This window comes from Saccopteryx leptura, chromosome 6 (genome assembly GCF_036850995.1).
Source record: "Saccopteryx leptura isolate mSacLep1 chromosome 6, mSacLep1_pri_phased_curated, whole genome shotgun sequence".
Lineage (NCBI taxonomy): Eukaryota > Metazoa > Chordata > Mammalia > Chiroptera > Emballonuridae > Saccopteryx > Saccopteryx leptura.
In genome coordinates, this window is record NC_089508.1 from 170,889,613 (window position 1) to 170,903,870 (window position 14,258).

At 47.0% G+C, this 14,258-nt stretch overlaps 1 protein-coding gene across 3 annotated transcripts in view; it reads left to right on the forward strand.

Moving 5' to 3' along the window:
* Positions 1-14,258, forward strand: part of ABLIM3 (actin binding LIM protein family member 3) — a 106,055-nt gene that overhangs the window by 35,393 nt on the left and 56,404 nt on the right. For all 3 annotated transcript variants that reach the window (XM_066344424.1, XM_066344422.1, XM_066344423.1), the window contains exons 3-5: positions 3,445-3,582; positions 9,746-9,929; positions 12,200-12,312. In XM_066344424.1, coding sequence (XP_066200521.1) covers positions 3,445-3,582; positions 9,746-9,929; positions 12,200-12,312 — 435 coding nt within the window. The remainder of the gene's footprint in view (positions 1-3,444; positions 3,583-9,745; positions 9,930-12,199; positions 12,313-14,258) is intronic.

The following is a 14,258-nucleotide window of genomic DNA, read 5'->3' on the forward strand; positions in this document are numbered from 1 at the left end:
TCCTGCAGTGCCTGGAAATTTGTGATTTTTAAAAAAAATCGATATGTATCTCATTGCGCAGAATCTTTTGTTTCCAGATCAAATTCAGGCTGGGTGAATGTGTGTATAATTGGTTCCTACTGTAAATTATTTTTTAAATACATCTTTAAAACTCTCCAGGGATAATAAAAAATGATTTAAGTCTGAGGTGGTATTCCTGAATTAATTTGTACATGTTATTTTTAATATAAACAAAGTCAACCAGGTGTATTTTATTCTTCCCCATTTCAGTGCCTGGTGTCCCATTTGTGAAACTATAAGGCTTCAGTGATCTCTATGGCTGCCACTAGCCATGTGGCTATTGAAATCTAAATTTATATTAATTAAAATGAAATAAAATTTAAAATGAAGTACCTCAGTCACACTAGCCATATTTCAAGTGTCCATTGGCTGCATAGGGCTTGTGGTTATTATATTGGACACTGTAGATATAGACTGTTTCCATAACTCAGAAAGTTCTATTGGACAGCACTGCTTTAGAACTAGTAATTGGGAATGTCTCTCCCAGGTGTCCTTTACTGGCCAAAGAGCATTCGGCAGAAGGCAGAGATTCCCTGCACACACACTTTGGAGACATATCACATGATCCAGGTGTTTAAACTTTTTAACTTCATGGGTTATTTCACAAGTAAGCAGAGCTAATGTACTTTGAGGCTATGGCTGCTCTCAGTTGTTGCTCTCAGGATAGGCAGTCCCTGACACATGAGGTGGTTCAAAAATTCATGTGTAAGTCAACTTAGAATTCAAAAGATGACTGCATATACGACAAATGTTATAAATCATGTGACTTTCTAAGATGAATCACTTCTTACCTTCTGAGATAAAAATGACTAGAAATAATAACCAGCAAAAAATCAACAATGAAATTTTAGTGTTTTGGGGTTGGAGAGTTATAGATTGGTGGGAAGAAAAACATTCTTCATGTATACCTACACACACACACACACACACACACACACAAAGATTAAGTTGCTGATTTCACTAGCCAAGGATACAAAATCTTATTGGAAATGAGGTGCCTTCCAGGGCAGGGTATCTCAGCATAGCTTCCCTTGACCCCCAGAGTTCCAGTTGACAAGAAAGGTCTTCACACATCTGAAAGCTCAAATCTGGCTACACCACGCCCTTTTGTAATGACAATTTGTGTCGGCAATCTGTAAGAATTTGCACCAAAGATGAGTGCATTTCTGTTCATGGGGCTTTTTCCAAACATCAGACGTTTGTGGATTTCTGACCACAGTCAGCATCACCAAAGTAGTACCCTCATCCTCAGGAAAGCAACAAAGTCAATGCTGGACACCCGATCAGCAAGTGGCCCCAGAAAGCCCATTTTCCCAATTCATCTCCTTACTCTGGTTTATTGCATTTCTATCTGACTCATCCTGCACACCTACTGGGGTATCGCTGGGTGGCAGGTCACACACTGGCTTGCAGGGCTTTTAATTGGAAGTGACACACAACTGCCGTTTACATTTCCTTGCCAAGCAAGTCACCATGTGCCATCCTTCATGTGCCCGGAAAAATAGATCCAAATTTTAGTGAACAGACGGAACAACTACCACACTAGGTCAAGAACCCCTAGACTAGGTGATCTCTAAGTTCCTTTGCAGCTCAAGGTTCCTGGGAGTCCAGAGTAACTTACAATCTGCTTATCCAGAGGTTAGCCAGTAAGTCTACATGACTAAGTGGTAGACACCAAGAAGGGATTAAAAAGTACAAATTGGCAGTTATGAAATAGTCACCGGGATGTGAAGTAGAGCATAGGGAATATAATCAATACTAGGATGAGCTGTGTATTGCCGGGTGGGTACTAGACTTACAGGGAGATCACTTCATAAATCATATCAATGTCTAACCACTATGCTGTACACCTGAAACTAATATAAAATTATATTAAATGTTGAAAAAAAATCAGTGAAGCATCTGGATCTCATCCCTAATTTCTGTCCCTGCTTCCAACTTCAGACGTACCAGAGAGAGCCAAATGTGCACCTCTCAACAGTCACATAGGGTACCGCACTTGTATTTGGCCACCTAGAACTCCCCCAAGCCCACAGCCACCAGTCAGGGAAAACCGGGGTCCTTCCTTCCCTTTCCCCACCAGAAAGCTTCCCCTCTGCTCTGCTGGCCTTGGAGTCTCTACCAAAATGCCCATGATGGGGTGACTCCCTCACAACAGTGGGCTCTGAATAAACAGCTTTTGCTTTTCTATGTGTGAATGAATGAATGAATGAATGAATGAATGAATGGCACCAATTCCCCTTCAACCAGGTAGTCACCTTTCTAGCCAGAACTAAGGTGAGCCTTCTCCTAATAGAGTGTGAGCAGAAGTTTTGGGACTATTACTTCTACTTTGAAAGAACATGAATTGGGTGATTTTCTCTGTGGTGCTTCTTATGAGAGAGAAAACTCAGTTCCTTAGCGACAGAGTTATCACAATAGCTTACACATAACGAGGTTGGACCAGACAGCAACTAATATCCCTCCCAACCCCGAGATTTTGAGTTCTGGGCAGATGCCTACTATTACTAAATACCAGATGACCAGATTTTATATACAACAGTCAAGCAAAGTATACCTCAGGAAAGGAGACTTAGAAAAGTAGCCATGAGAAGGTCAAGGCAAGAGAACAACAGACTCAATAAGCTAGGAGAGCTCTCTTAAACGTCATTAAATGCTGCCCGCTAAGTTCCAACCCCCAGTGACGTCATCTCCTTCCTATCTCCGCCACCTCTTCTTTATTAGTTATACTCTTTTGACATTTTCTCAACGTTATGGAAAGTGCCGTTCAAAGGCGGCTTTAAGATATGTCCCCTTGTCAACCTCCTCCCAACCAGAGGGCCTCCCTCTGTGCCTCTTTCACAGAAAGTCTGTGTGACCGTTGATCACGCTTGTTTTCTAGATATGAAAACTGAAGTGCAGAGATGGGATGTAATTTCTTAACCAAAAGGCCCATGGGAGGCAGTGTTGGCCACCCATTTCTTTGAGACCCAGAGGTCACTTGCAAACCCTAATTCCCTTTCATGAGTTTGGGGCCTGGCTTTGATCCAGACATCACCCAAGAAATGGTATTTCGGGATTAGTTGCCTTGAAATCATCGACTTCCTCTTTGATTTTTCTTCATTTATGAATTTGGCCTCTGTTATTGCAAGGAATGCTTAGGCTCACTCATAAGTCTCTGCCTGCCTACCATGATTTATGAACTCAGAGGTTGGTACCACTCCCTTCTAATGATGCCTTCGATGGGCAGGTTCAGCTTGATGATATGTAGAAGGCACTTTGCTAATAATCATTGGTGCCCTTTCTACTTTTCCGTCCACTTAAGATTATAATAATGTCTCCTGGCAGATTTTTTAAAGAACTTGAAGGCCTTCTGGATGGTGACCCCTTTGTTTCTTCCCACAGTTCCTTATCAGCAGAATCCTTACAACCCCCGGGGCGGCTCCAACGTCATCCAGTGCTACCGATGCGGAGACACCTGCAAAGGGGAAGTGGTTCGCGTCCACAACAACCACTTCCACATCCGGTGCTTCACCTGTCAAGGTAGGAGGCCCAATGTCCCAGCTCCCCTCTCAGCTTCCTGGCCATGCCCCCACCCGAGCCGGGCCCAGAGGTAGGCAGAACAAACCCAGGCAACTGAGATGTAAATAAAGGGCTAAAGAGACTTTCCTTGAGCCTCTTTGGATAATTCTCCCTTTAACAGTGTGGTGGAAAGAGGGAGGGAAGGGGGTGGCAAGTGCTGGGATCTGGAAAAGAGAGGGATTCCCAGCGGTAGCGCTGACCCAGAAGGAAACGGCAATCCTGCAAGCTTCCCTTACACCTCGGGAGAGTCCTGCCCTGTGCCTAAAATTCAGCTGGAGAGTGAATGAAAGAGCAAGCTGTCCTGGCTAAGATTCAACATGGCTCTGAGGTGAACACCTCTTCTGTGACAGTGTGACGGTCCTCAAAGGCTAAGTTTGATAAGGGAGAAGGTACACCTCGACTTCTGTAAGGTTTGTAATTTGGGAACAGATGGATGTTAGGTTACCTCTAATTGTGGCAGTTAGTTTATGCGACCCTAAATGAGACTGAGCCCTGTGGGTTTAGAAAATGTTTGATCCAAAATATGTAACTTTTACCCGCTGGGTCTAGATTTGTCCTCATGAAGTTGGATGAGCACTCGGTGCTCACTGTTCCCTGTCACTGCCCTTTGTATACTTGCAGCTGTGTCTTCCCCATGTCTGGTGATGTTGCAGGTTCCTAAACTGGGCCTCACCTGAAATGATGCCAACTTGTATCATCATCCTGGAATCTTCTGCTTTGATCCACTGTGGTTTGTCGCTATCATTCTTAAAGCACAATGCCCAGAACTGACCACAGCCCTCAAGGTCAAGGTCTGCCAGTACTATAAGAACCACATTGATGTGACTGATACTTCCTGAGGGGCCCCTCCACACTGTTGCTGTAGACTGAACTTAAAGTCAATTAAACCCCAGATCTTTTCATTTTAGTACCTGCTTCCAACCTCAGCCTCGTGTATCTGAGATTCGCTTCCCCTGCCATTGAGAAGAACCTGGGCTTTCTTTCCTGGGGATCTAACTGGACGTGGGCACTAAGCAGATAGATTAAATATGCCCTAGTTTGTTTATGGAAGCATATATGGTATATAGTTTGATTGATGGGATTTAAATTTTATATTGAGAAATTGCAAACCCCTTTAACGCAAGTTGACCTACAAGAGTAGCTTGGTGGTGTTTACATCGCCAGGAACTTGAGGTGGGACAGAGGGTAAAGATAATGGGATTGTTATAAAGAAGTTTGAGCTATGACTCTGAAATTATAGTCCTAAGAGAGTGTAATTTGTTATCTTTTATTTATGCCAAAATTTAATAGTTTGAAACAATCTTCCAGCTCCAGATTCTCTGGTAACTGGGCAGTTGTCCCAGTCTGAGCTGGCTCTGCTTATCTCTCTGTGCCTCGTCATGATGACATGGTGGGTCAACTGGCTGTGGTTAGCAAGCTGTTGCCCTGAGTGGCTCCATATGGCTTCTCATCCTCCAGCAGGCTGGTTTGGACTCACTTGCATGGTGGTCTCAGAATTCAAGGGCAATAAGCAAGACTCGTCCAGACTCAGCTTCTGTCTTACTTGTCAATGTCCCATTGGCCCAAACAAGTCAGATGGCCGACCCAGGTTCAAGATCATGGAGAAATAAATCTTGCCTTTCCTGAGAGGATCTGCAGCATCAGATTTCAAGGGTGCGAATGCAAAGAAGGGAAGAATTTGGCCACTTTTATAGTCTATCACAGGGAGATGATAGAATCATTTTTAATGAGGATTTTAAGGGGGATGAGGGAGACTGTTCTTTTCCATGCCAATGTGCTTAGTTAGAGATGAAACAAACGAGGGAGTTTTCTTTCCAGGAATTGGTTACCTTAAAAAACTTTCTCATCTGGAAAATCAAATCTCTATGAATTTCTTTTACAACTCTTTTGAATGTGCACCACGGTGCTGACATGAGAGGAAGGAGTCTGAAGAGGCGGACAACAAAAATAAAAGCAGAAATCCTGCTGGGACTGCCAATGCCAGATTTAATCTCGATGATTTATGCTAAACCTTGAAGACCTTGAGCTCTTACCTTGATTGCTCTATGGATCACAGAGATCAGAGAGCAGGAGGCCAAGCCTGGAGCCTGGTCAAAGTAGGACTGTAATAGGAGGCCTGAGACTGCCTCTGACAAAAGTCTTCCTCCACATGGATTGATAGATGAGAAATAAACCGGCTCTGGAGGAGACAGGACTGAAATACGCCTGTACCAACTTTGGTACAAAACTTGCATCAGAATGATTATCTATGGTTAGGGCACACAGGAGAAGCAACCATCTGCATCTCCAACCCTCCCCCTTCTCTCTCTCTTTCTCTTCGCCTCCCACAGCCATGGCTCAATTAATTCGAGTGCATTGGCCCCGGGTGCTGAGGATGGCTCCCTCAAGCCTCTGCCTCAGGCACTAAAAATAGCTCAGTTGTGAGAATGGCCCCAGATAGGCAGAGCAGTGGCCCCAGACAGGGGTCGCTGAGTGGATCCAGGTTGAAGCACGTGTGGGAGTCTGTCTTTCTATCTCCCATCCTCTCACTTAAATTAAAAAAAAAAAGTTACTATCCATAATCCACCTTAAATGGTTTGTGGATACATCGCAGGTGGTAAAACTATAAAGAAAAGCAAGGGAATGACAAGTATACAATTTGGGACCATGTGGGAAGGCGATGCTTTAGGGAGAGGCCAACATGCTTCCAAGGCGCTGGTAATGTTCTGTTTCATAACCTGGGCAGTGGATACTGGGGAGTGTACTGTATATTTTACTCTTCTTCTTTAAGCTGTACAAACACATTTCATACATTTTCTGCATGCATAATATATTTCACCTAATTTAAATATTTAAAGTAAGGAGCTAGATCACCCTCGGGGGCCCTTCTAATGCTTTGATTTTGAAATTTCGTAGAACTCAAGTCTTGTTGGAAAAGTTGAAAATCAGAAGAATTATATAACAGAATCCTGGCCTCTCAGATCTGGATGTATCCTCAGTTTACCACCTAGCCACTCCCCCCCCCCCATTTTACAAATGAGACAACTGAGCTCCAGAGAGGGAGGCAACTTTTTCAAAGTCACACAGCACCTGAGTGGCAGAATAGGAACACAGAAAGAGGTCCAGCGAGCCACAAACAACAGCACATTCTCCACTGAGTCACCCCGGGGCTCTGTGTGAATCCCCCTTGTACACATTGTGTATATTCACAGTGAGTGTTTGGTCTGGATTTGCTCAAAGCACTTCTGACTTCTCTGTCCCGTTGCGAAACCATACGACCTGCTTTCCTCTTACAGTAGCAGACTATGTACAATATTTCTGACTCACAGAATGATAATGGCTTTCCTGGGCATGCTGGTTCTGCAGCAGTTCTACATTGCAGACCCTCTCTGTGGCTTTCCTATTTGAATGTCGGGCTCTGCTCGGCCTCGGAGATGTCTGCCCCCATGGTGCCAGCTTGCCTGCCATCCCCACGCTCCCTACGGTATTTCCAGGAGCCCCTGAGATGCTTATCAACCTTAACATCCTTTCTACCGAAAACTTCCTCCTTTGGCTCCTTGGGGGGAACGGAGGAACTGACTGTTCCAAGTGTTCTCGTGGCCTCCTGGCTTTCTCCACCGGGGAGAGGTGGCTCTGGGGGTGGAGTCGGCAGGGGAAACAAAGGAGAGAAAAGAAGGGAAAAAACAGGAGCCATTTCCAATGGGGTCGTAGGCCATGACCTAACTAATTCCACAGATGTGAGGTCAATTGATTCACCACCTGCACACTGCGGAACAGCCTGTACTCTGGCCTCGCCTGCCTTCCATACCCGCCATTGTTTGATGGGATGAATTTCATGAAGCCTGGTGGGAGAACCCATCCCTCCCTCCCACCTCTCCCACCATTTCCACCGTTCGCCCTGCTTCTCCTGGGGCCTCTGGCTCTCCCTCGCATTGAGCTTACAATGTTTATTTTAGGTACATGGTAAGCCCTGAAGATAGCTCTCTTTCTCCCTAGACCCATAGGATGGTCCAAAGAAGAGCTCGACATTTTACATACAAGTCAACAAAGAGCCCAGACAAGAGAGAGCCAAGTTCATTGTCACCCACAGAGTTAGTGGCAGCAACAAGACCAAAGCCCAGGTGGTCTGACTCCCAAGCCAGCATGTCCCCTGCTGTGCTGCACTGGTCCCCCTGGTGCTGTGACATCTGAGGCTGCCCTCCTCCTCACTCGCCCTGGCCCTTTAAGCCTCCCTCTGGCCTGCAAGGTGAGCAAACACTTGTGAAATATTTCTGGCATCCACCTGGAAGGCCTTCCCATTTTAACGTGGCTGCTTTTGCAGAACAACTTTCCTTTTTCAAGATGAGCTGGTATTTACTGGGGCGATGTCACCGTGTCCAGGCCAGTTCTGCACCCTTATAGCTTCCATGTACCTAAACATCTGAAACTTGGAAACTCCATCTCATAGGTTTCCCCATTACTGGTCATGCTTGAGAAAACGAACAAAGTCCTCAGAAAATCAATGTAGAAAACCGGAGTGCCCATTTATTCGTGTAAACAAGAGCCATAACTCTCCATTGTGCTGGCCCACGTTGCTCTCAAAGGCAATCTGTGTAGAAAGTTAAGCTGTCAGACAGCACTTGGTGAGCGCAGACTCAGAACCCGGGAGCTGGTCAGAGGTAGGAATGGGCTCTCCAGCCCCTTCCTGGCCACCTCATCCTTGCTTTCAGTGGATCAATACACGCAGCAGGTCTGGTGGCCCTGAGAGCCATTTCATCTCTTGGATAAACTTTGCCCCTTTCTGCTCTGCCTAGTGTGTGTTGATTTCCTAACTCCACTCTCAGGGAAATCTCATTTCCCACATTCCCAACTCTTTTGGGGGAAGATAGTCCCACGTGATTCAGTTGTTCAGACACCTGTAATTATATCTACCTGTCCTTCTCTTAGCTGTCCTATACATCTTCATGTTGTCCCCAAGGAGAGCCCAGAACGCCTGGTGAAGTACCTCATAAAATCATGTTGCCTCTCTATTCACAAGCGTCCAGGCAATCGATCATTTCTGCAACTTGCGACGGAGAATCATTATAATGTTCTCTCTGTTTTTCTATATGCCTAAGTTGTGTTTTCTTTTTTTAATAATTTTTTTAAATCTTTAAAAACTAGGGGAAAATCCATACTTGGCTTCTTGGTATTCCTCAAAGCCTAAACTTCTTAAGCTAGATTTAGGCCTCCTCCAACTGGCCTGTCAATATTTTCATGTTTTCCTGCCCTCCAATTCCTAAAAACACCACATGTCCCCTAGCCCTGTCTCCACACAAATGTCACTTGCAACTTCCTGCCTCTGTGCTTTAGCTTATTCTGTTCTTCAAAGTTCAACTCAAGTGCTACCTCCTCCAAGAAGCCTCCTATGATCCCTCCCCCATTGATGGTGCTCCCTGCTCCTCCTTACTCACAGAATTTTCTGCTTGCACCAGCCCATGGCCTGTCACCCATGATTTATATTCAATACGGTCTTATCCCTATTTCCATTATTAGCTCTTCACAGTTTGGGGATTGCGTTTCATCACGCATGACCGGGAGCAGATGTGCCCTTTCTGTCTATGGTGAGGACAGATTATAATCTTCAGGTCAGCAATACCATTGCCATCCTAAATTGCATCCAGTTTGGGATTCAGAGTACATGGTCCCCATACTGCTCTTCACCTAGCACAGAGTCGTGCATCTAAGAAGTGCCCAGGAAATTTTTAACTGAATGATTCGGTATCAAATTCAGGAAACCACCAGCTTATGCAGCATTGTGTGAGCCACATGGACTTAAATTTTCATCCACGTATGGAGAGGATAGTACAACATCAGTGGTCTCGGTTGGTGTGCACCTGAATCAGCTGGGGACTATGCTAAAATGCAGGTGCCCACGCCCCGGCCCCAGGGAGTCTGATTCAGGCTGAGGCATCTGCATTTTAAGAAGCCCTCCAGGTGATTCCGATACAAGTGGTCTTCAGGCCACACTTTAAGGAACACTGGTCCCAAAGACCCATGAGTCTGATGTGCCACCATTCTCTGACCACTCGTGACCGCGTCAGACTCTTGTCTCCAACAAGAACCTCATGCTTACAGACCCTCCCTGGATTCAATCTGCTCTTGTTTCCCTCCTTGTTTCCTCAAGTGTGCGGCTGTGGCCTGGCCCAGTCGGGCTTCTTCTTTAAGAACCAGGAGTACATCTGCACCCAGGACTACCAGCAACTCTACGGCACCCGCTGCGACAGCTGCCGGGACTTCATCACCGGCGAGGTCATCTCCGCGCTGGGCCGCACCTACCACCCCAAGTGCTTCGTGTGCAGCTTGTGCAGGTGAGCGGTGGCCAGCGGAGGCCAGCGGAGGCTGGGGTCCTCTGCCTGAGCTCCAGGGAAGGGGAGAAATGGCCTTTCTCAGGCAGTTCTGGGGCTTCTAGGGCTTTATGCTGGACACTTGAATTTCTAAGATCTCAGGGGCAGAAGGATCTGCCAGGCTAGTGGTTTTCAAACATTTTAACAGCTGAACCCTTTTTATCAAATGCGATCTAATGTAAAACAATAGTTTGTCCTGCAATGAGGGCAGAGTGAGGACCCGAGCCCCCACTCTCAACCTCCCACTTCCCATCAGAAGACCCAAAGGATGGCCCTGGCCGGATGGCTCAGTGGTAGAGCGTCGGCCTGGCATGCAGGAGTCCCGGGTTTGATTCCTGGCCAGGGCACACAGGAGAGGCGCCCATTTGCTTCTCCACCCCTCCCCCTCTCCTTCCTCTCTGTCTCTCTTTTCCCCTCCTGCAGCCAAGGCTCCATTGGAGCAAAGATGGCCTGGGTGCTGGGGATGGCTCTGTGGCCTCTGCCTCAGGCACTAGGGTGGCTCTGGTTGCAACAGAGCAACGCCCCAGAGGGGCAAAGCATCGCCCCCTGGTGGGCGTGTCGGGTGTATCCCGGTCGGGTGCATGCGGGAGTCTGTCTGACTGCCTCCCCGTTTCCAGCTTCAGAAAAATGAAAAAAAAAAAGAAAGAAAGAAAAGAAAACCCAAAGGAACCGCAGAGCACCCTGACCTCTCAGTACTCAGTTTGGAAACCACACATCTGGCCTGGCTCCCACACCTCAGCCACATGAGCAACAGGGATAGCTGTTTATAATCTTCCTCCATGACTCGGGCACATGACCCACCCCCCTAAGCCTCAGTTTCTTCATCAGTAAAATGGGTATAAAAACCATTCCAACCTTCACTGATTCGTGAAGATCAATGAGAGGATGCCTACAAAGACTTTAGCTCAGTGACTATTACATAATTGTGTCTGCTTTTATTATTCTTTTCATTATCATAATTATGATCATCTAGCCTCTCAGAATATCTTATAGGTGAAAAAAGCATCCCAATCACTTGTTAAATTAGCAAATATACATTAAGGGTTCCATTGTATGCCAAGTGCCACATTAACGAGATAAAACATAAACAAGACCTCAACTCTGCCCACAAATACATTAAGATTTAATGGACTGCTCTGATTAAGTCATAAGTAAAACACGATTGGAATTTATATAGATAGATATAGACATAGATTATAGATATAGATATATAGATATAAATACAGATGATATATAGATACAAATAGGTATAGGTATAGGTATAGATATAGATAGATAGATATTGGGAAAGGAATCTATAGATTAATTATTTTCTCCATAAAATAACTACCTGGTAGTTACCAATCAGAGTTTCTGACTGAGACCAATGATACAGGGTGTAAGAAGTAGAATTCATTCATTCATCCATCTCTTACAATCTGGGGCCTGGATTCCCAGACCCACTGAAGGTTAGCACAGTAGAGTAAGGTCCATACAGTATAAGATTTTGTCAGGCCCCATAGAGACATGGTACCTCTCCAAGGTCATGCCATGCCCTTGAGTCAGTGCCTGAACTATGATGCAAACACTGCTCCACTACCCTTGCCCCCAGCACAACCTCCATTGCCCCACGCACGTTGCCAATCCAAGGGCAGTGGAGACATTGGCAGCCTGTGTCAGGGGTTATGCTCAGAGTGCGCATCACAGGTGTCCCGAACTTCACATGCAAGAGTAGCTGAACGAGGGGATCGACATGTGGGGAGTTTATATTTGGTTAGGGAGGCAGGCCCATGAATGAGCTTGAGACCTTTGAGCTATGGAACTCAAACTACACAGAGGCAGAGGAGGGGAGGAAGAGGTTATGTGTGGGCTTCTAAACATCCCGGATGAAATTTGGTTAAGTTCAGGAGTTGAATGAGTTCTCTTAGACATACAGGAAAAAAATCAAGTTGAGATGGAAAAAGTCCTCCCAGGAAGAAGCCACAACTGTAGGAGGAGTTACAGACCACTTCATTCTAGTGATAAGAAATGTGAGGTCAACGAAGTGTCATTATTCTCACAGTGTTAAAATTGTGTAACTAGCCCACCCAGGCCTGCAGTTCTGGTCCTGGCTGTATGAATGGCGCTTGAATTTATCTGGTGTCTGGAAGGCAAGCTATATATTAGCAAGAGCTCTGAGGACATGTCAGTTCACCAGTAGACACAGAATCCCTCCAAAGGAGAGGTGTTGAATTTCTCCCTCGTCCCCCTTGCAGGAAGCCTTTCCCCATTGGAGACAAAGTGACCTTCAGCGGGAAAGAATGTGTGTGTCAGACGTGCTCCCAGTCCATGACCAGCAGTAAGCCCATCAAGATCCGCGGACCAAGCCGTGAGTCCTCCCCACTGGGCACCCACTGGGCACCTCCTCGTCTGCGGGCACTGTCTCCCAGGACTCCCCCGTCCCAGCTCCGCTCATGGCCTGGAGGGAAGTACAGGAGGTTCCCACCCTGGAGGACTTCTGAATCATGACCCAGTTGGCACACGGCCCAGACTGACAAGCTTCCCTAAGCACAGATGCAGGGCGGGCAGCTGCCTGACTATAAACAGAGACGGCTTGTGCCATTGGGTGGGGCTTTTCTGGGATGAGCCAGTCTTCCTATCCTACCTCCCCTCTGGATCCACACTCCCGTGGACCCCCGAACAGAGCTGACCTAAAATGTTGCTGCTAGTGGCTCTCCATTTTTACAAACTCCACTAAAAATCAGCACTCAGGCATGTCTTACAGAAGAGAATGTATGGGAGCAAACCACAAGGGCCGTGCTGGTGTCTCTTAGAGTGTGTTCTTGGACCACTCCGTCAGCTGCCCTGCAGAGCTGGTAGGATACAGATTCCCAGGCCCCCTCTGAACTTACAGGAATGGAACCTAGAGATCTTCACTCTTAATAAGCTTCCTGGGTAATTCATCTGCTGTTCCTAAAACTAAGGATCACTGTCTAGGGATGAGGGGGACATCTGCCACACAACATTACATGTTGTCATTTAGGGGTAGGCTGAAGATCAGGAGTGTACTTGGGAAGAGGCATTCTAATTTGTGGAATGTCCGTTCCATTCAAGTGTGTCTGGCAGTGAGATGGCTACACCACTGTTCCCAGACACCCTTGTCAGGCTGCTGACGGCGTGCACCCACACATACACACGTGGAGCCGGCCCTCTGGGTCTCAGGAAACCACGCTAGGCTCTGCGGTGCTCTCGTGTTACAGGACACTCGCTGACCTTATCGGCAGAATCAATGAAAACCCATTAGCCTCCTGTGCGGCGAAGTGATGCTGGTGCGGGGGGCTGTCAGCCATCGCACCAGCAGAGCCAGCACGCCAGGGCTGCCTCCTCCCGAGGTGGGCAGCACGGAACACCCCGAGTCAACAGGGCTCACTCCCAGGGGCTCCATTAGGTCCTCCCAGAGTGGCGCGCTGGGGAGAAAGACCATGGGAAGGCTCCCTCCCTCGCCCGCCCTTCCTCTCAGTCAAATCGGATCTGGTTGCGGAATGTATAGCCCTCCTGTGGATGTCCTTGATGAGGCTCAAGAACAGTGTGCTGCTCTGAGCAGGTTTCCATCTCAAGGTGGCCGAGTGCACTCACCGTTATCTTCCATGACTCCTGGAAAGCATCATGCAGAATGACAGCAAGGCTGAGATGCCAGGATGCTGGGATGCAGGACCGTGACCCTGGGACGGATGCTGCCGTGGTCCCCGGAGACCAGTGCAACCACTTGTGAAGCAGTAGAGAGAGGGGAGCTGGGAGTCGGGGGCCTGCCAATCATCTGTGTGATGCAAAGCAGCTATATAGCCTCCCTGAGGCTCAGTTCACCCAGCTTTGTAGAAAGCAAATGTGTTAGTACACAGGAATCAGACTAGCATACTTCATGGTGTGTTGTGCTCTCTAACTATAAAGTGAGGTATGCTGTTGACGTGGAGATTGAATCTAGAAAGCGCATCAAAGGAGAACTGAGAAGAAGGTTCCTGAATCTCTGGTTATTTCCCTCAGCTTGTGTTACTGTGTGCATCGGATCTCGCCTGAGAGATTCTTCAGCTGAGTGTGGGAGTCTTGCATGTGAGTGTGTCCTCACGGAGAGGCTGCTCGATGTCTCCACCATAATTCTGCAAATCAGGAGGCAGAGGATGGTGAGGATGAATGAATGATGAGAAGCAAGTGAGCATAGGGGCAGCTCTCCTGGGCAGTGGGGGGTGGGGGCGACCCAGGACTGTCGCTCATCTTGTCTCTCACGAAGTCAAGACATCAATCTATGGATCTGCAGACATATTTCACAGAGGTGTTCTC